The sequence below is a fragment of the Hyperolius riggenbachi genome, chromosome 4 (genome assembly GCF_040937935.1).
Source record: "Hyperolius riggenbachi isolate aHypRig1 chromosome 4, aHypRig1.pri, whole genome shotgun sequence".
Classification (NCBI taxonomy): domain Eukaryota; kingdom Metazoa; phylum Chordata; class Amphibia; order Anura; family Hyperoliidae; genus Hyperolius; species Hyperolius riggenbachi.
The window spans coordinates 163,800,064-163,821,145 of NC_090649.1; the positions used below are offsets into that span (position 1 = coordinate 163,800,064).

Sequence of the window (21,082 nt, forward strand, 5' to 3'; positions counted from 1 at the left end):
AAATAAAAGTATATAATAACATTTATTTTTCTGCAGCTGCTAGAGCCTCAATTATTAGCAGTTTCTTTAAATACTTTGAGTATTTGTTCAGCAGTTGAGATTTACTTTGACACGTTCTTTTGTGTGAAATTGTTTTAGTTCATTTATACATTTGGGATGCCATGCTTCAACCGATTTTACAGATCATACCGTGGCCTTTCGGTGGGACTGTGTTCAAGGCACTAACTTGCCCAATCCAAAATGGGAAATTGATTTTGTTTTTAGATTTTCATTTCAGGCAGACACTCTGATGTTTAGCTGTAGAATTTAGTTATACATTTGTCCCTCAGGCTGTAAATCTTGCTTTTAGTTTCCACATATATTGTATATATTGAATATTGTGCATTGTCTGACACGATAGGGTCAGTAGGGACTTCTGATGCTGTGTTCCTATAAATATCATTTACTTACTCTTACAGTCTTTGTATTTTAAACTAAAGAAAATCCTGTAAATTGAAATTCGCTTTGCATTTTTTTCCTTCTTTCTCCTTTGCTCCTGTTATATTTAAGTAAACCTTATTGAAACAAATATAGTAGATCATTTGAAATTTACCTCTTAACTGTCCTGAACTTATTGCAACAGTTATTATATGTGTCTGTAGCAGTATTGTACCGTATTAAGCCTCATCTACATGGTCCAATTTTCCATCAGATTGACAATATCTTTTAGATAATTTCCAACCGGTCCAATCGGATTGCGATAGATTTTGTAATAGATATTGGGTACATATCAATGCAAAATCTATTGCAAAATTGATCAGAAACACATGATGCAATTTCTTATCTGATCACCGGACGATCTGATGGAAAAATGTGCCGTGTAGATGAGGCTTTAGCCAGATAATTTTGGATCAGGATAATACCAAGGCTATACAGTCTGAAGAAGGTGTGTTGGCCTGAAAGCTCACCCTTTGAATCTTAAAGTTAGCCATTCACTCATCATGATTCAAACCTTCCTTCCTAGCTCTATGACTCTGAAAGTTTTGGGGTTTTGCAGATGCCATTTTGCCTGGATGGATTTCCAATCATTTGGTAGCTCAAATCATACCCCTACAACAAGCTTGTGGCTAGTAGTCTGAGGCTAGAATGTTTGGTCTGCATACACATTGACTCTGAAAAAGAAATGATACATTTCCAGTGAATTTGTTGAGCAGACCATAATCAATTAGATTAGTAGATTGACTTGTACTCCTTTGTTTGTCTGGTCCTGTTTTAGCCTACACGAGAAGCAGAAATGACTCAGACTATTTATTTGGCTAATTACTGCACTTGTTACTCAGCAAAATGATAGTTTATTGATCTCTGGTGGACTCTTCATTGTCAGAGCAATTAAATGGCAGAGAAGGCTTACTAGAGATGAGATATCCGGTACATACAAACCCCACAGGAGCTCAGGGACACCTTTTTCCCATGCCAAGGAATCATATTTTTCCTCACTCTCACATTTCCTTTGCCCCAAATAACTTTGACGCCTTCAATTTCCTATTGTGCCCTTCCTCCCTCAGCCACCTGCTTATTATTAAAAGATTTTCATACCTCCCCAACAGGATTAATAAAATATAAAATATTTTCAATATGCAGCCCTACTCACCATTCCAATCACCCCCTCCAAATGCCTCCTCCTGTTTCCAAACTCCTGCTCCGTTATCCACTTTAAGATGCTCATCCTCTCTATGTGTCCAGTCACATGCTCTAAACTCCACCTCTCTAACAGATTGTGCTGCCTTACCTGAACAGCATCAACAACGTCTAGTCATATAAACAGGACAGTTTCACTAGTTTCCCCTCTTGCCTCCAGTGTCCCCCTCCACCCTCCTGTGCCTCCACTGTGCTTTTTACTCACAGTCAGAAATGTCCCACACAGTTGCGACAAGCTCTCAGTGATCTTCTCCTTCAATGTAGAAGTAACATCATTTCGACAGTCACGTGGTTTGTATCGCCGGGTTGTTTGTAACTGGGGATATATGTAACCTGTAGACTACCTTTATGTTCAGATCATGCTGTTGAATTAAAGCAGAGCTAGACAAATCTGGGAAGTCTTATACTGTATTTGTATTTTTTTATGTTGACTAGAACAGTCACATTTTCCTTATCTGAAAAATACCAACGCTTACTTTATTTTTTCTTTTTAGCAAGAGCTGACGAAGCCTTAAGAGCCAAGGAGAAGAGAGAAGAGGATGCACGAAAGCGTAAAGAAGAGGGTTAGTACTGTAATTCCTGTATTCTCTTTGTTATGGAAACTTGACAGTGTTCTCCCCAGAAATTTTTTACAGCCGGATGGCATGAAAAAGTGGCTGGGTGGAGCATGATGGGGGAATGCAGGGGCAACTGTGTGCAACTCTGCTTACAGAATAGGAAGAGGATACGAGCCGATGACTGGATGCTCACCAAACTTAGCCGGGTGGAGCACCCCGCTAAAAGAGCATGGGGAGAACACTGCTTGATTTGATCATGGTGGGCACTTGACTACCTCCATGGTAACTCCAGTAGTCTGTGGTGCCCATCATGGTGCGATCCAACTCGTGTCCCAGCTAATTTTACATTCTTGTTTTTCTCTGAATAATGGCACATGTCCCAGGGGGACGAAGCCGCGCAGAATCGTAACATGAGGGAGAACTTAATCACTAGATGCAAACAGGAAATAAGTTTCCTTTACTCCACAAAGGGAGCGTATTAATTTGTGTGCGTTTAGCTCTGCTTCCCTTTGCAAATATTTTAATTGCATTTGGTATCATTTTATACAAACTTAATGTGACATCAAAATACTGCACTTCCTGTAACAAATGTAATAATCTGTTTGTTCCATTTCAAACTATTAATTGACAGAGGAACAATGATAAGACTTATTGAGTGGAATGTAGTCATTCTCCAGTGCCTTTGTAGGGTCGGCCTGCTTCTAAGCTTTTATTTATCTCTGTGTTTGAGTTATTATTCACAGTAAAGAAGCAAATGTCTGTAATCATCTTTAGAGGTTTTAGGATATTGGAGTTTAAACATTCTTTTCATTGATCATTTAGAAAAAATAACTTTTTTTCAGTGTAATGAAGATAATTTAAATAATATATGCAAAATCGTTTTTCACTTCAAACTACGCTGGGCACTCATTTCATCTAAAGAATATCTTTTTTTCTCTTATGTTAATTTGCTAATTATGTTAGCCAGATATCCAGCTTAATGCATGATAAAGATATGAATTGCAGATTTGACGATGATTAATAGCGATAAGGCTGCAATGAAGTTTTTTCTTTGTTAGATTAGTTTTACATGTGGTCTCTCAGTGGTTCTATTGGTCAGTAACTTCTATTCTGGAGGTATAAAAAAAAGCAGTGTTTGCCTAATGGTTGTCTTATAAGCCGCAGTGAACTTACTGTTGATGCAGACAGTGTAGAGGTACAGGATGCCACAGTTGTACAAGGACACACATGTCAACCCTCTTGTGGTGATGTGGCTGATCTGGCTTTTAATTTTGGAAATCAAGTTTTTGTCACCATTCTGACCACTCCCCCCCCATAGTTGTTTTCCTACAACTAGCTAAATCCTGATGCCCAATGCTGACCAGCTTTAAATGACTTAAAGTGATCTGAAGCTCAGGTATACTTAGCTAGAGCTTTCCCATTTCTTTGCGCTGGACTTCATTCCTGCATTCCCTGACCACCTATTTAACTTCTTCAACTTGCTAGGTTGAATAGCCCTTTGGGAGTCTAAGGGAAGCCTTTGGAAATACTCGTGTACCTGCGTACGTCCGAAGACGAGCACATCTGCACTGCGCATGCGTAAGCACGCGCTCACGTGTGCAGTATGGATGCACTTGTCTTCAGAACAACTCTGGGACGCGAGTTCTTCTGAAGGTTTCCCAAAGTGCAAGCAGATCAACAAAGTTTAACAAGGGATAGAGCAGGAACGTTGGCGAGCACAGAGGAACAGGAGGACTCTATAGTATCCAAAGCCTTCCCTTTTCTTAGGTATGTACCAAGTATCATGAGGAAACTCACTTCAGGTTTGCTTCAACTCTAACCTACTCTTCCCTATTCATAAACTAAAAGCCTTAGTCCAACCTTTTTAGTGCACATGACAATAAATGTACATTAATTAGTAATGCACATAGTTTTCTGCATTGTACTTTTGTAGTTTTTGCAGGAAATTTGGAAGTGGGAGATTCCCCTACAGCAGATCACCTGAGCCGGCCCACCTCCGCTCATTGCAGCACTAGAGCTCTGCATCCAAAGCTACAAGTCAGGGGCGTAACTAGGCCCCACCGGGCCCCCCTGCAAATTTTCAGAGTGCCCCCCCCCCTCCCTGGGGCCCGCACGGGGCCGTTTTGTGGGGGCTGGAGGGGTGGCAGCATGAGGGGAAAGCCGTGGCCACAGTCGGCGGGGAGAGGGGAAGTTCCCTCCCTCTCCCTGACCTCGGGGCTCTCCCCTCTGTGCTCCCCTCCAGCTTAAATGTATGCCCGTGGGCAGCGGCGGGCAGGAAACAAATACATACCTTCCGTGCGCTCCAGCCTGCGTTCCTCTCGCTAGCCTCTGATGCGACTTCCTGTTATACCGGAAGACGCGTCAGAGGCTAGCGAGAGGAACGTTGGCTGGAGCGCACGGAAGGTATGTATCTTTTTGCTGCCCGCCGCTGCCCACGGACACACATTTTAAGCTGGAGGGGAGCGCAGAGGGGAGAGCCCCAAGGTGAGGGAGAGGGGGGAACTTCCCCTCTCCCCGCCGACTGTGGCCACGGCTTTCCCCTCATGCTGCCACCCCTCCAGCCCCCACAAAATGGCCCCATGCGTGCGGGAGCAGGGGCTACAGGCCCTATTGATACGCCAGTGCTACGAGTCATGTGGGACATTTGTTGCTTACTTTTTGAATAAAAGGTTTTTTTCTGTCTTCTCATGTACAAGAACAACATTATAGAGATTGCTTTATTAAAGAGGTATACTGATGTGTGCTGTCTTAGACCTTTTGTACAATTGAAACATACATGTTTTCCTACTGTTAAAGTGAATCTCCACCATAAATATCTGTAATCCAAGACATCCTGAATTACTCATGAAAAATAATAGTGATGCTCTGGGAGACATCTCAAGCTCACTCCAACCTGAATTATCGCAAATTCTTTCTGTTTTAAGAAAGCAAACTTTTGTTTTTCATGAAAAAAAGGTCTCACTTTGGCAGAGGGTTAATAATTGCAATTACACAACTGCTATTTAATAGCTAACCTTTCAGCAACCCTCGCTATGCTCTGCGATGAGTCATCTGAGGTTTTGAAGCTTTTGCAACCTAATGACCATAACGATCATTTAATTATAGGCCATTTCTAAGCTGTTACACATTGAGGCTCCTAAGGTAGAACCAACTGAAGGACTTCAGGAACTCTGCCACTACATTTGGTGTTCTCTTTACCTGCACATCAGAGGAATTGGAGTGATCCAAAAGCTTATCCAGGCACCTTGCTATGCATGCTTTATTGGGTTGCTGTTATAGTACTTAAAACATTCAGATCTGGAAGTACTCTCGTGCCATTGGACAACACTGGAGTAAGCAATCAGGTAGTTGAAAAATACTTGCCCAGTGCCTTTTATTTTCCCTTTAATAAGCATGCAGGTGTGTAGGGTGATCAAAAAGCACCCTGGAAAAGAAAAAGCACAGAGACGACTGGAGCCCAAATGGTGCAGTATGTCCCAACAGGGGTCATCATACCGCCTCTTTTTGTCTTATAACAAGCAGCACAATGTTTTTGTTTTATAACACCCAGAAGCCACCCAAATGTCCTTTTTGCATGTACCATTTGAAGGATAACTTTAAAAATTGTTATTATAGGGACTTTGCTATGTGCTTATGTACCTTTTTTTCAAATCAACTTTTCTTCTCATTGAAAGTTTGTAGGAGCTGATGAAAATCAGTACAGCATCCAATCATAACAATCAGATTTCTCATCTAATTTTTCAAGGGCATTAAAGCAGAAGGCTTTGATTGGTGTCTGGTTGGATTCAGCTTCACTTTTCTTTAGATTTCTCACCTGCAGGTTTTATCCCTCCGCCCCACAATGTGTAATTTTCATAGTGTTATCAGTAAGTGGCTACTGTCATTGCTGCTTTATGTAGACGGTCGCCTCTCCTCGCTCTTATAGAGGATTATTCAATTGGAGATTTTTTTTCCTTTGCTTTCTTATTGTTATGCTCTGTAAAATGATTTGCACCTGTCACATTACTGAATGCCCTAGAGCCTTTTATTATGGGCTATTTTTATTATTTTAAGTATTAAATATTATTACAGTCCAGATGCGGTTAATTAAATTTACTCAGATACACAATCTTCTACATAACACGTATTTATGAATAGAGTTTGGGGCACAATCTGAATTACTTTATTTACTAAGGCTGAGATTTAAAGCCGAATGCCACAGAAAACAGAAAATTCAGCCATACCTAAGTACGGTATATTGAAAATCTGTTTGCGTTTTATGTTTGGATGTGCCATTTAGAAGAAAAATAATGTGCAATAAAATGTAGGACGGGCTTTCCAGACAACATAGTACCCATTATTCACAGAGTGCTTTGATTCAGCACTGAGTCATCTGCCATCCATTTCCTCTGATTACAGGAGTTGCTTTCAGCTGCTCTAAAGAGGCTTGCAACATCCAGTGCTGGTACTGCTATTGTGCGTAGTCCGAAAACGTGTGCACATCACCTGATCTGTTATTACTGGTGATGTTTTACAGACTATATGACAATATGTATGGCAAATTCCTTTTTTAAAGTGAACACAAGGTAAGAGTTATATGGAGGCTGCCATATTTATTTCCTTTTAAGCAATACCAGTTGCCTGGCGGTCCTGCTGATCCTTTGCCTCTAATACTATCAGCCGTAGACCCTGAACAAGCATGCAGCAGATCAGATGTTTCTGACATTATTGTCAGATCTGACGAGATCAGCTACATGCTTGTTTCTGGTGTAATTTAGACACTAGGCAGCCAAATAGATCAACTGGCCTGCCAGTAAACTGGTATTGTTTAAACGGAAACAAATATGGCAATCTCCATATCACTCTTGCCTTGGGTTCACTTTAAAGCAATTCTTAATTAGTTTTAATTAAAAAAAACAGATACTTGCCTCAGTTGTGTGAAGTCCAGAGGCTTCCTATACCCTCTAACACCCCTCCAGGGCCAGGTCCCGGTCCCTCTTTTCTACTTCATGGGTTGAATATGTGCAAATACGCGAATATGGTTCATGCAGCTGGAGTAGAATGAAGGCACCCGTGAATGAGTTTTTCCTCTGTGCGCGAGTTCTTTATTCTACTGGGCCTATATGGACCATACTCTCGCATGCGCAGTGCAGCCACACCTACACACTGAAGAAACAGGGATCCAGCGCTGGAACAGTGAGGTGTAATAAGACATGGAAAGACTGGACTATCCAGAGGCTTCCCCCTACCGAGGTAAGTAACTTCTTCTTCTTCTTCTTTTTTTATAGAAGACTTCAAAATTTAATGTAGTACATGGTAAAGTATAGCCACCCCTCGAATAAATTATTAATATACAGAACCAAAAAGCAAAAAGGGGGGGGGTGAATTTTAAGGCACATAAATGTCAAGTTACATATAAAACATAGCTAACTCAGGTTTAGTGCCAAGAAGGGCTGGGTCCCTTTAGAATAAGTAGTATTGCTGCGATATAGACCATTCTTGATAATGGAAGTGAAACGATGAATGCTCTAATCCTACGTCTGTATTTGGCTGGCATGGGGGGGGGGGGGATGGATTTGGTGTGACGGAGCGATCACCTGCCTGGAAAGAATACATCAGGACAGGTGAGTGTATTTACCCCCCTCCCCCCATCGTCCATCATTCAGGCAGCCATTACAGGCTCTGTCTATTTAGCTATAAGTATTCTTTAATTAGCCCCATTCTTCCATGCTTTATTTTTAAGCAAGCCGAAACCATCAACCTCTCCTTGGCCAACTTTGTTCCCTTGCCTTTCGCCAACTCTCGCTGGGATCTGTTATTTCACAAGCAACAGTTTTCAAACTTTTGCAACTTCATATTTGAAAAACCCAGGATTATTTATGTCTTGAATATTCATAGTCTCTCTTTTGTACCATTTTATCTGCAAGATGCTTTCTCTTGATTGTATCTTCACTGGTGACACATCTTCCTGAAAATCTATTGAATTAGAGTTCCGTTATCGAGTTAACACCTTGCCTATCTTTGTTGGTTTTAGCAGTTTATGATAATGTCCACTGCGCTCTTATCTCTCAAACCTATAACCCTCCTATCTGTAACTGAGCTTAATGCGGGTGCCCTGCTGAACCACAATCAGCGATGGCAGGATAGTTAAGTAGCCAGAGTGATTTATCAACCTCTCCGTTCCTAGTGTATTTCTTGGCTTTTACATGGAGCTATCTAACGTCTCTTTAGAATCGCACCTTTTTTCTGAGCGTCTTCCTGCATGATTTACAGCTTCAGCCTCAGCTTGAACCCTGCTGTTTTCATATTCAATGTTGTTGTGCCGTTGCAAGACACTTCTACATTGGCATTAGTTGACTTTTGTGCCACTAGTCCAAAAGTTCACTATTTTATTGGGGAATCATTTTTCTGCAGTTTGAGTCATACATATTAATTCATTTGATAGTGCTGTGCTGCTTAATGGATCTAAAATATGAATACGGAATGCTAGTTGATTCCTTTTTTTTATATAAAAATAATCCTAGCCGAATCAGCTACAATTGCCAAGCATTTAAAGGACAACTGCACTTGTATATATTTTTTTCTAAATACTTTTTCGAAAATCTGAGGTGCTTTCAAGAAATAAGTAATATAATAGTAGGCAATATCTTAGCTGAAGTAATTGAGACCTTCGGTCTGCTTGGATCTACAGTTTCCAGCATTCTTCACTGAGAAAAATTGCTTTAAATTTCTTCAGTATTAAGAGAGTGCAGAAGAAAGATGGGCAGCTGTTATTCCCATTACAGTGAATGGATAAGCTCATCGTTTTGTCTTCCCTCACCGCCCTCTAGTGTCCAGAAGATTGAGAGCTCTTTAGTAGAAGTAGCTGGCAGCTGCCGGCCTTACAGACGTAAGACCTGGATCACTTTAGGGAAGGTAAATATCAGCAAAGGGGTCATTTTTTCCAGGCTCCCTGGGGTATTTAAAAATGGTATGTGCATTCCTGTGTAATTTAAGTGATAATATACAGGGGAACCTTGCAGCTGTGCTCATGTGAATTGTTCATTTGGAAGGCTGAGAAGCTCTATATATCTATTTAAAGAGACAGAGCGTTTTCCTTATTATTTCACTTTGTGCTGCAAGGTCTTTTTGTTATATAGCGTTACAGTATTAAAAATTATATTTCACGTTTCAATTTACTGCCAGCTAAATATTTTTAAAACTAGCAGTAAGTTCAATGTCCTCTTCTTGGCAAACTTGACAACAATACTTCATATAATGTATTTAGTGTACTGTTGTAATGAGGCTGCCTAGAAACTCCCTCTGCCAGATATTGACAGGAATTGCCAAGATGCATTTCTTCAACACTGTCAAATGGTTAAAACAGGATTATGGCACTCATGGTATATAACTATTTGGCAATAAAAGGTCATAGGGCCACCATATTTATACCAATATGCAAAATCAATTTATTACAATAAGATTAAATACAAAGCACAATCCCCTAGATAAATCCCTCAAATAATCACAAAAACCCTCCCCACTTTTAAAAAGCAAAACATGCGGATCCTAAATCATGCATGAGTGGTCCAATGCCTATAATTGGGTATAAATCAATCATTGGTTTAAGCCTAAAAGGCTATATGTTCACCTCACAATCGCCCGCGCATACATCCACCTTCCAAACTGCCACAATGTCCCAATTGTATAGTGGGGGCCCCCCTCTCACTCTCCCTTTGCCTGTTATGAGCAGTGGAGAATTTAGCTTCCAACTTTCAAATCACAAGTTCCAGTATAAGGAATCAAAATTTCCGGATATCTTGTCACATCACAGCCTTGAGTATAATGCATTTGAAAAATGGATGGGTCTCACCCGTACAATGGTTCCTTATATATCCATCCAGTACCGCTTATTCCTCACGGAGAATTCAATGCTTTGAGGCCATGCGCATGGTAACTCCAATGTCCCCGTAGATTGCCGGTATGGATTACTCCATTGCGTGTGAACTCAACACGCGAACCACGCCAGCCAGCGCTGGCGATTGTGAGGTGAACATATAGCCTTTTAGGCTTAAACCAATGATTGATTTATACCCAATTATAGGCATTGGACCACTCATGCATGATTTAGGATCCGCATGTTTTGCTTTTTAAAAGTGGGGAGGGTTTTTGTGATTATTTGAGGGATTTATCTAGGGGATTGTGCTTTGTATTTAATCCTATTGTAATAAATTGATTTTGCATATTGGTATAAATATGGTGGCCCTATGACCTTTTATTGCCAAATAGTTATATACTCTTAGATATTTGGGTTGGCCCCAACCTTTATTATGCAGGGACATTAACCAATACACAAAGTACCGTCACCTTCCTATTTAATTCAATTATGGCACTCATGGCCTCATGAGCTTTTGCACCTCTGTAGTTTGTTTAGTGACATCATTGAACCATGTTCTATGCTGCCCATGTAAGTTGCCCACCACCATCCTCTGCAGCCTTCTCTTTTCAGATAGCCCAAATAGGAGGAGATAAGCAAGCATGAACTCTCACACTTACTCATCTCAAATGGATGGAGGCACATAATCCGAAAGTGCTATTTTGAGCAGTTCCCGACTCAGAGCAGTGTGGCTGGCTGCTCTGTGTATGTGAGATCTGGGAGCTCTCTGCTTCTTCACAGACTAAAGAGATGCCAGTGGTTTCATCAGTGTTTCTAAAGAGGACCTGTCAAAAGATGTGCTAGCTCATAATAGCTACAACAGGCCTTGCCTATAGAGTGGGCCTTAGTGGCTGCAGCTCTGGCGATTTGAGTCCACCAGGAAAAAAGCGCAATATAAATGTTCTGTGTCTTGTCTGATGTTGGAAAACCAACACAACAATTGCATTTAGTGGAATAAACTTTTTTATGAACAAAATGAAGTGAAGTCCTTACCCAGGGTTTCAGCAGCCAGCTCAGGGGATCATATAATACGTAATTATGGCACACAGCCCCCTCGGTATATTGAGGGGCCACCATAGACCAGAATTAATTTTACAGCTAAATGGACACCGGACAGAGTCATTTGGGTGCAGTGATTAGGCCATTATATAGCCAAACAGCAGCTAGAGAGGGTCAGTAAGTGGCAAACAAAGTTCAGCTATCCTGTAGTGGAACTTTGCATATCAGCGGAGATAGAGGCAGGAGTACGTGTTCAGCAATTGGGGCTCGGCCACAAATTCTGGATACCAGTGAAGACAGCAGCAATTGTGAGAAATCGCGTACTCAGGGTTCAGTTACTATGTAGAGAGAAGGTTAGTGTCAAGTGTAGGTAGGGTGAGGTTAATGTTAGGTGTAGGTTGGGTGAGGGGTTAGTGTGAGGTATAGGTTAGGGAAGCCAATAGAATATCGACAACGTTACAGCAGATTTTTCAGCAATACTGCTGGATCCAGAGCCCAAATTAACGGGCGGCCTTTTATATGTACGCAGTTTTAGAAGATATTTAATGGACTCTGTCTGTAATGAGTGTTTTGTTGATGTATGTATTGTATGTGAAAACTGGCTGGGCACCAAAGGAGCAATTTGGAAGCAAGAGTCTGGCAGAATCCTGTTATCTTATAAAAAAAAGTAAATATTTCCTACGATCCTTATCACAAAGATTGACTAACCTGTAGTAATAAATCAAAAATATTGACTCTTGAATACTAAGTGTTGTACTGTACAAATCAATATAATTTTACATCTTACTGGGATTATGCAACTCTGCAATAGCCCATCACCCCCCCCCCCCCCCCCCCCAATTAACCCAAAATAAGAGACATATGGAGGCCACCATGTTTACTCCCTTTTAAACAATACCAGTTGCCCAGCAGTCCTGCTAATCTTTTTAGTCAGTGTCTGAAACACACACCTGAAACCAGCATGTGGCTAATGTTGTCAGGAACATCTGATACCCATGCTTGTTCAGGATCTATGGCTAAACATATTAGAGGCAGAGTATCAGCAGGACAGCCAGGCAATGTGCATTGTTTAAAAGGAAATAAATATGTCAGTTTACATATGTCTCTCACCATGGATTCCCTTTAAACAGAAATACACATTTCCAGATATCACTTCTGTAATTATAGATGGTGGATAATGAGCTGAGTATGCAAAGCAGAAATAGACAGCTTGTTTTGGTGTAAATGGCCAGGCCAGTTTTTTATAAACATGACAATGACCCTAAAACTCTGAGTATCTGCCAACAGCAACCAATCAGAAAGCATATGCCAAGGCTGTAGAACGATGAAAGCTGAAATCTGCTTGCTGCAGGTTTTTAGTACCACTGCTGCAATTTATACATGTTAAAGTTTTAAGTGCGAGTCGCTGATCTGCTGCTGCATTAATCACACCGACTTGAGAAAAACTAACCCCGGCTATTAAACTGTCTAATAGGCAGTTAAATAAGCAAACACATTCAACACTGAGCCTTTTAAACTGTTTATTAATTTGTACAGAAGAAATAAGAGATTGTCCGGCTCCTTGCCTCCAGTAGATGTGTCATAACATTGCTTTCATTGTAATTTTGTTACCAAACGATGTGAGATTAGATGTTGGATGTTGTATGTAATCTGCTGTGAAATCAAATTATTTGACCTCCACGCTCACCAATACCCCCTCCTGCCAGCCTTGCTGTTAAATATTCAGCATTTTGCTGTCATGAATACAAATGGGGGACAAATTAGAATCTACAGACAGCTGACCCAGGCTGCAGATTAGAGACTAGAGGCTGGTGCTGTTTTAATTACTAAGGCCCCGGTAGCTATTTAAAGGACATATACACAAAAAGGAATCATTTCAGAAGGTACTAAAAAGAAGGAAAAGGGAAAATAAATAGCTGCCTCTTCCCAATTTGAAATTTTGATTTCATTTGCCCTTAGATAAGAGTCATGCTAATTTGCTGAATGGGATATGATCTCTGGGGGCACGAAATAATTATTACATTATACAGAACGGTGGTTTTTGTGTTTGTGTGACTCTTTTGATTTGTAAGACTTTATGAAAATGGGAACAAAATCCAGAGGTTTTTAGTGTAGCGCTTTAGGCTGAATTGCATAAGCTTTTTTTATTGGTGAGCATCACTAATAATCTGAGTGCTGTTAAATATTGTATATTGTCGGCTCCGCTGTTTTGTGGCATATATCAAATGGAGGGCGGGATCCTGGCTTTTCATTCACACTACTCGGGATACCTCCATTCAAATAAAAAAAGTATGATTATTTCTGCTTGGATGCTTGCTGGATGAATCAATGACAGCATGTATACATCTCATGGTTCCCGGGTGCATGCTATTGTTGTATGTAGGGATACATATTGCAGTCCTGAGTCTTTCATTACTGTGGACAAATCAGAACCTGTAGGTTGGAGGAATGCAGATCTTAGCCCTGGAACCTTGAACAAGATAACAAGCCAAAAGATATTTCTCTGCGTGGGTACTGCCCACCTATAAAAGGAAAACTAACATTTCATTGAAATATAAAGTACCTTGCTGGCTGGGTCCAGTGATTCCCACGATATTGCAGTTTTATTGGACCTACCAAGTCCCTGCTCACTGCCCATACTTCTCCCCATCCCATCATCACCCACATAAAGTAGTCAGTGATGAGCTCTCATTGTCTCATGGTTCCCGGATGCATGCTACTGTTGTATGTAGTGATACATATCGCAGTCTTTCATTAATATGGACAAAACACAACCTGGAGGTTGGAGGAATGCAGATCTTGGCACTGGAACCTTGAACAAAATAACAAGCTGCATGGGTACTGCCCACCTATAAAAGAAAAGCTAAAATGTAGTTCCTGGTTGGCTGGATCCAGTGATTCCATTTCCTTTCAAGACGATATTGCAGTTTTATTGGACCTATCAGGTCTCTGCTTACTTGCCCATACTTCTACCCCATACCATCATCATCCACATGAAGTAGTCAGAGAAGAGCTGGGATGTGGGTTCACCACCTGACAGTCTTTTCTGTGTGCACAGATCAACCAACCCTGCCCATCTCCTCCCTCTGCTACTACGAGATTAACTATGTGGTCAGCACTGAGGTACTACAGGTCAGCAGAGTCTTATCCCCCTGTCCTGGCTCAGTATGTGTAAAAAATAAACTCTTCCCACCTTCTCACACCCAGGGCCATATGCAATTCACTTTTTCTCCTGAGTTTTCTCCTAGTTGATATTTTCACAACTTGTAAATAAAATGCCCTTTAACCTCCCTGGCGGTAAGCCCGAGCTGAGGTTGGGCTATGCCGCCGGGAGGCACCGCTCAGGCCCCGCTGGGCTGATTTGCATAATTTTTTTTTTGTTACCCGCAGCTAGCACTTTGCTAGCTGCGTGTAACCTCCGATCGCCGCCGCTATCCGTCGTGCCGCCGCCGCCCCCCCCCCCCCAGACCCCGTGCGCTGCCTGGCCAATCAGTGCCAGGCAGCGCTGTGGGGTGGATCGGATTCCCCTTTGACGTCACGACGTCGATGACGTCATCCCGCCCCGTCGCCATGGCGATGGGGGAAGCCCTCCAAGAGATCCCGTTCTTTGAACGGAGTCTCTTGATCTTCGGCGATCGGAGGGGCTGGGGGGATGCCGCCGAGCAGCGGCTAAAAAAATTTTTTTTTTTTAAACGTATTTGCTGCCCCCTGGCGGATTTTAATAAACCGCCAGGGAGGTTAAACCACCATCAAGCAAACAAATACTCTACATGACAATGGCAGTACTTTTTCAAGAATATCCATATCCATTATATCCATAATCCATTTTCCATATCCTTCTCACTTCAGTTGTCCTTTAAGCCACTGTAAAAAAAAATCCGTTTTACTTACCTGGGGCTTCTACCAGCCCCCTGCAGTGGTCCTGTGCCCACGCAGTCACTCACAGATCTTCTAGTCTCCTGCTGCCTGCTAGTTTTGTTTTTGGTGACAGGCCTGGCTACCCGTATCTTTCTTTGCGTTCCAGTGCGAACTAGCTTCCTGCGCCTGTGCAGGGCACTATCACGCAGGCGCAGGGCGTTATCGTGCACTGGAAAGCAAAGAACGATACGTGTGCCCAAACCTGTTGCCGAAAACGAAACTAGCTGGTGGCGGGAGACTGGAGGATCCGTGAGTGACTGCGAGGGCACAGGACCACTGCAGGGGGCTGGTTGAAAGCCCCAGGTAAGCAAAACTGATTTATTTTTTTCTACAGTGGCTTAAGTATCCATTTAAAGTGGATCTGAGGTGAACTTTTACTCATTGCATAATTGTGTTCCTTTCATATTGTTTATAGGGCATTCCTCAAGCCAAATACTTTTTTGTTTTTGTTTTAATACTCTAATTCCCTATAAACTAAATAAACCACGCCCATAGGTTTTCAGAGAGCCTTGGCAGTAGCAAGGGCTCATGGGAGCTCAGTCTGGGCAAGAGGAGGAGGAGGTGTTACTAGCCATTGATTTCAGAGGCAGAGGGGAGGAGGGGGGATTAGGTTTTTTTCACAGGCTTAGTGATCAAGATACAGATAAGCCTGCCTCTGTGTAATGTTTACAAACAACATGGCTGCTGTCGTATCACAGGAAGAAATATTCTTATTTTATTAAAGCGGTTTGCAGCTAGATTTGCTGTGTAAACTATTTAAACTTTAGATAAGATATATAGACAAGTTACTTGTTATAGTTAGTTTTTCATCTCAGATCCGCTTTAAAATATGGGGAAAAAAACAACGTACATTTGTGGCATTAATTGAACTAAACCCCACCCCATAGCCTGTATTTACTGCTAGAAAGTTCAGTCACAATACCCCTGTACTTCACTTGCTTCAGTAGTTTATGGTGCTGGGAACAGGCCCTGCATCCAACCATAATGATGTAGTGCCTTTATAAAGGGTTTATAGGAGGGGTGTTACTAGCACTCTAAGTCCTGTGGCCATTCTTTTTGGTAGGAAATAAAAGTATTTAAAGAAGATCTCAAGGATTTGTTTAAAATATTGTCCCAGTTATATCAGCTATTGTAATTAATCTTTTACAGCTTTCTTTACTTATAATTTGCTGTAAATGGTTATTACAATCACTCTTTTCCATACTGTAAAGCATGTATCATTGAGTGAGGATAAATTCATTTCTGTAGGCATTCAAAGCTCTCTACACACGATAATCCACCATCTTAAAAAGGAACGATGGGTCAGAAAAGAATAGTTTAAAAAAATGTGTCCCAATGACAGTAAAAGACAACAATTTTGTTCATGTAGACCGATTCATCCTAGCGCATTGGTTCAGACAAAAATCGGAGTTGGTGGTTCATACTGAATGATGACCTATCCATTCAAACAAGTCACTTGTGCACAATTTTGCACTTCTAGGTCCTTATTTTCAAGTTTCCGCTAACGGAAATGGATGTTCTTACTGTATAGGTATACTGTTAATGAATTGCTACTCCTGCCGCTTTAGTTCGATATGTGTTTCACTGCACACAGCATGCAGGAGAGCTGCGCTGTGTGTGGGCTCATGGTAATTGAGGTCGAAACAATATCCAACCTCAATTATCACAAGTCTGCACACAGCACTTCTCCCCTGCACGCTGTGTGCAGTGAAACACATATCGAACTAAAGCGTCCAGGTGGAGGGGGCGGAGTTTTGTACACACATCGGGAGGAAGAATTGTCACTTCCTCCCCAATAGTATCCGACGTTCTGCCTCAGTCAAAGGCTTTGACTGAGCAGAACGGGGGTAAGAGGGGGCACTGGACTGTGGAGGCTGGTGCTGTGTGCTAGTTGCAGCACCAGCAATAAAACAATATTAAAAGTTTAAGGGGAGGGGGAAGAGGGTAAGGGGTACTTTTAAGAGGAATTGTAACCAAGGGTTGAATTTCATCCCAATCAGTAGCTGATGCCCCTTTTCCAATGAGAAATCTTTACCTTTTCTTGAATAGATCATACAATACAATACAACAACATTTGTAAAGCGCTTTTCTCCCACAGGACTCAAAGTGCATCAGGGGAGTTTGTATGGCTAATATTGTGGTGAAACCCCTTGCAGTGTGATGACCATTTCCTGTCTGTGAGCCTTGTTGCATTGTGGGAAATAACAGCTGTTTTCAACTACCAAGCAGCCAGTATCTCCCTCTCTGCATATGTATATCTAGCCTGTTTCCACTACATGCGGATTCTAGATGCAGAAAAACTGACTCCAATGAATGTCTATGGGCCTGTTTCCACTAAACGCGATTTTTCTGATGCAGATTTCCCATAGGCATTCATTGGAGTCAGTTTTCTGCATCCAGAATCCACATGTAGTGGAAATAGGCTCTTAAAAAAACAACAAAAAACCCTTTTTGCCTATCGCATTGTTAGTGGTTGTGGTTATAGATAATGGCAGTTGGTGCTCTCTGTTGGTTTTCCTGTTTGCCAGTAGTAACTATGATTAGGTGCAGGCTGATGTGGATCAAACAATATGAACAATGTTGAATATCAATGATTTCTTGATTTTATATATATATATATATATATATATATATATATATATATATATATATATATATCTCTACCGTACTCACTTTGCAATGCATTGATTTCTTTTTTCTCCTTTTTGCTAAAGTTCCTCTAAGTGTGATTAAGCACCATTAAAAATAGAATTTACTTTGCTCCTGGATTGTCCCAACTTTACCCCACAATCTATACAACGATAAAAGAAGAAGCACTAGAATTACGCTTGTAAATATATAAAACAATTTTTTCCTTGAGCTGCAGATCTGCACCGTTGTTGCTGATAAATGGTGGAATGATGGGGAAAATGTCCTAAAAATAATACTGTACTGCAATACATGAGAAAAGTTCCCCATGTGTTTGAGGGAGGAATCCATTCCAGGATTTTGTAGTTTATTATGCTTACCTATACAATAGCACAATCATTTCAAATTGAGGATAGATCCCTATTAGTGGCATATGCTTGAAATACATCACTGTTCTTTATTGTTACATTTGCATTATGTGTTGCTCATGTGTTAACCCAACGATAAATTGATTAGTTATGCCTGGCTAGTAAGCAGTGAGACGTTGTGATGCACACTTGGGAAATAAATTTGGCAGAAAATCAGCATGAGTTGATTTAATTATCACTCTGAGACCTTCTCCTTTTCTGGTTTAGTGATCCTGAAACTCTCCTTGTTTCCATGAAATCCGGACGGATACTAAACCTCGCTTATTAATTTGTTCTCCCTTACTATGATAAGCCAAGCAATTACTGCCTTATTGATTTTTCATCATGGCTGATTTTAAGGTCTTTTTCTGCTCCCCTTCCCCCCTCGTTTGCCATAAGTATGGCCCTGCCTGGCAGGGATGTGAGAGAGCCTCTTTTTGGTGCGGTGCAGAAGAATTTTAGAAGTGTTGCAGAATGTAATATCCTCAGTTTGACCTCTGCTGCCAGATAATACAACATCTTGGCCATGTGTTACAGTAGAATCACAGCTACAAATGCGATGGGAAATGCGCAGGGACAGTTTCATTTGCTCTATTTATATAAAAGTCAGGCGGCACATGTTTGGAAAACAGAATTGTACCTATGGACAAGAAGGAAATGTTACGATCTTACCAATTCCAGTGCTCTAATGAAAAAAAAAAAAAGAAATATATATGTATTTTTTTTGTTTTGTTTCGTTTTTCTGTATGCAAAATAATCTACGTTGAATATAATTATCGTTTTTTTTTGCAGAACCTTTTTTTTGGGCATTCAGCATATTCTGTCTGTTTTCTTCAATAAGATGTTTCTAATACTGACAATGCCCAAAATGAAGGAAACCATTTTATTTATTTAGATTTAATGATTCCATGTAATCAGATTTAGGACAAGTGAATCTTGAGTGGATGTTATCATCTACTGCAGTGTTTCTCAACCTTTTATTGGTTAGTACCCCTTTTGAATGCTTGTTCTCACCAAATACCCCCTGGCATGGTAAAAATATATGTTGTTTATATAGGATTTAAAATGTTCTTAAAGAGGATCTGTCAGCCATACTATCTCAGAAAAAAGCACATATATAAGTAGTTGCTCTACTTACATAACATATGGATTGCACTGTCCACGTTTTGATTTTAGTTTTTTTTTTCTACAGTAAAAAAGAGCAAATCCTTCTAAGCATTTCCCATTTTAAGTGTGGCTATTCTGAAGCCAATCCTGATGTAATTTCCTGCCTCCTCTGGTGTGCACCAGGCCTTACTCTTCTCTGCCAGATTTGCCCGCCCTTCACTATAGAAAGTGCATTGTCTCAGCATGAGAAATATTGGCCAATTAGAGAGGAACAGAGGTGGGAGGGGATAACAGAAGGGAAAGAGGCTTCAGCCAATCAGACTGCATTAGTTAAGTCTGGGGGAAATAGAGAACCAAAAAAGGACAACCCAGCATGCCCTGCAACTTCCTTTTTGTGTACCAAATGTTGTGTGTACCAAATAAGAGTCAGGTAAACGGTGGAATGATCATTTATCAACAAGAAAAGTAGTAGTGATTTTAACTTTTAGATTGCTTCATTATCATCCTTATTACTTGTTTACCAGATAAAAATAAAGAATTGGTTTTTAATTTTATGCCCGACAGTTACATTTTAAACTTTAAATTTGTTATTCCTAATTAACTATATCAGGCCTGAGTAAACCCTGGACCTTTCAGAAGTACCCCCTGCAGTACGTTTACCACATATTGAGAACTTGGGCTGTACTGCACATAGTTTATATGACTTATGGCTAGCTTTTTTCATTAACTGCATGTTTAATAAAGTGTTACTTACAGTAACCAATAGGAAATCACTTGCAGTACAAGATCTCTGCCTGCTTTGATAAATGTGTTTTGCAAATCGGCAGAAAATATTTTGAGCTGCATGCAGCGGTTACTGATTTTTTTATAGTTGGAAGTTGCTGTTACCTGGCTGCTATGCTAGCCTTCTGGCTTCACTGATCCTTGTCAACTGTATCTACATATTTCCAGTTCAGCAACTCAGTGATTGGGGAAGTTGTAGGATCAGCATGGCTGCCAGGGAAACATCAGCTTCTTAAATAATAAATAGTTGCAGCCGTTGCATTTCTATATGAATGGTTCACATTATAGCCTGTTTCTCAGAAACCTGAGGAATACAAGATTATACTTCTAGTGATTCCGGCCAATGAAGGAAGCTGCACATTAATCTTTTAGAGGGAACCCAAAGTGAGAGGGATATAGAGGCTGACATGTATTTAATTTAAAACAATACTGGTTGCCTGGCTGTCCTGCTGATTCCCTGCTTCTGATACTTGTAGCCATAGACCCTGAACAAGCATGCAGATCACATGTGTCTGACAAAAATCTGACAAGATTAGCTGCATGCTTGTTTCAGGTGTGTGATTCAAACACTACTGCAGCCAAAGCGGTCGGCAAGACTGCCAGGCTACATGTATTGTTTAAAAGGAAATAATAATGGCAGCCTCCATATATTTCACACTTCAGGTTCCCTTTTAAAGCAAAGATGGCGATGCTTCTCAGTCACACACACTTTCCTAAGGCATTAAATCCCAACTAAATCCAAAATTGGGCAAGTCTTCAAGCAGCTTTCCATTTGGAACTAAACTTTTCAGACTTGACAGTGTGGTCGCTAACACTGTCGCCTTGCAATGCTGGAGTCCCAGGTTTGACTCTTGGCCAGAATACCATTTGCAGGGAGTTTGTATTCTTTTGCAATGGTTCCATGGGGTCTCTCGGACATTGTGGTTGCCTCCCACAACTAATAATTTTCTACCTCTCAAATTAGCCCTAGATTGTGATAGGGATATTAGGTTTTGACTAGGGTAGGGATGTTAAATTCTGAACTCTCTGAAGCATGGTTAGGCCTCTTTCCCATGGGCAGCTGCTCCTTTGCACTAGCTGAACTCTTGTTAACTCTCAGCATGGGCAGTGGA

The 21,082-nt window shown here is 41.0% G+C and overlaps 1 protein-coding gene across 1 annotated transcript in view; it reads left to right on the forward strand.

Annotated features, from left to right (window-relative positions):
- The window catches only part of RSRC1 (arginine and serine rich coiled-coil 1), a 370,688-nt gene that overhangs the window by 272,230 nt on the left and 77,376 nt on the right, over window positions 1-21,082 (forward strand). Inside the window, exon 7 of the mRNA XM_068279276.1 lies at window positions 2,172-2,240. Coding sequence (XP_068135377.1) covers window positions 2,172-2,240 — 69 coding nt within the window. The remainder of the gene's footprint in view (window positions 1-2,171; window positions 2,241-21,082) is intronic.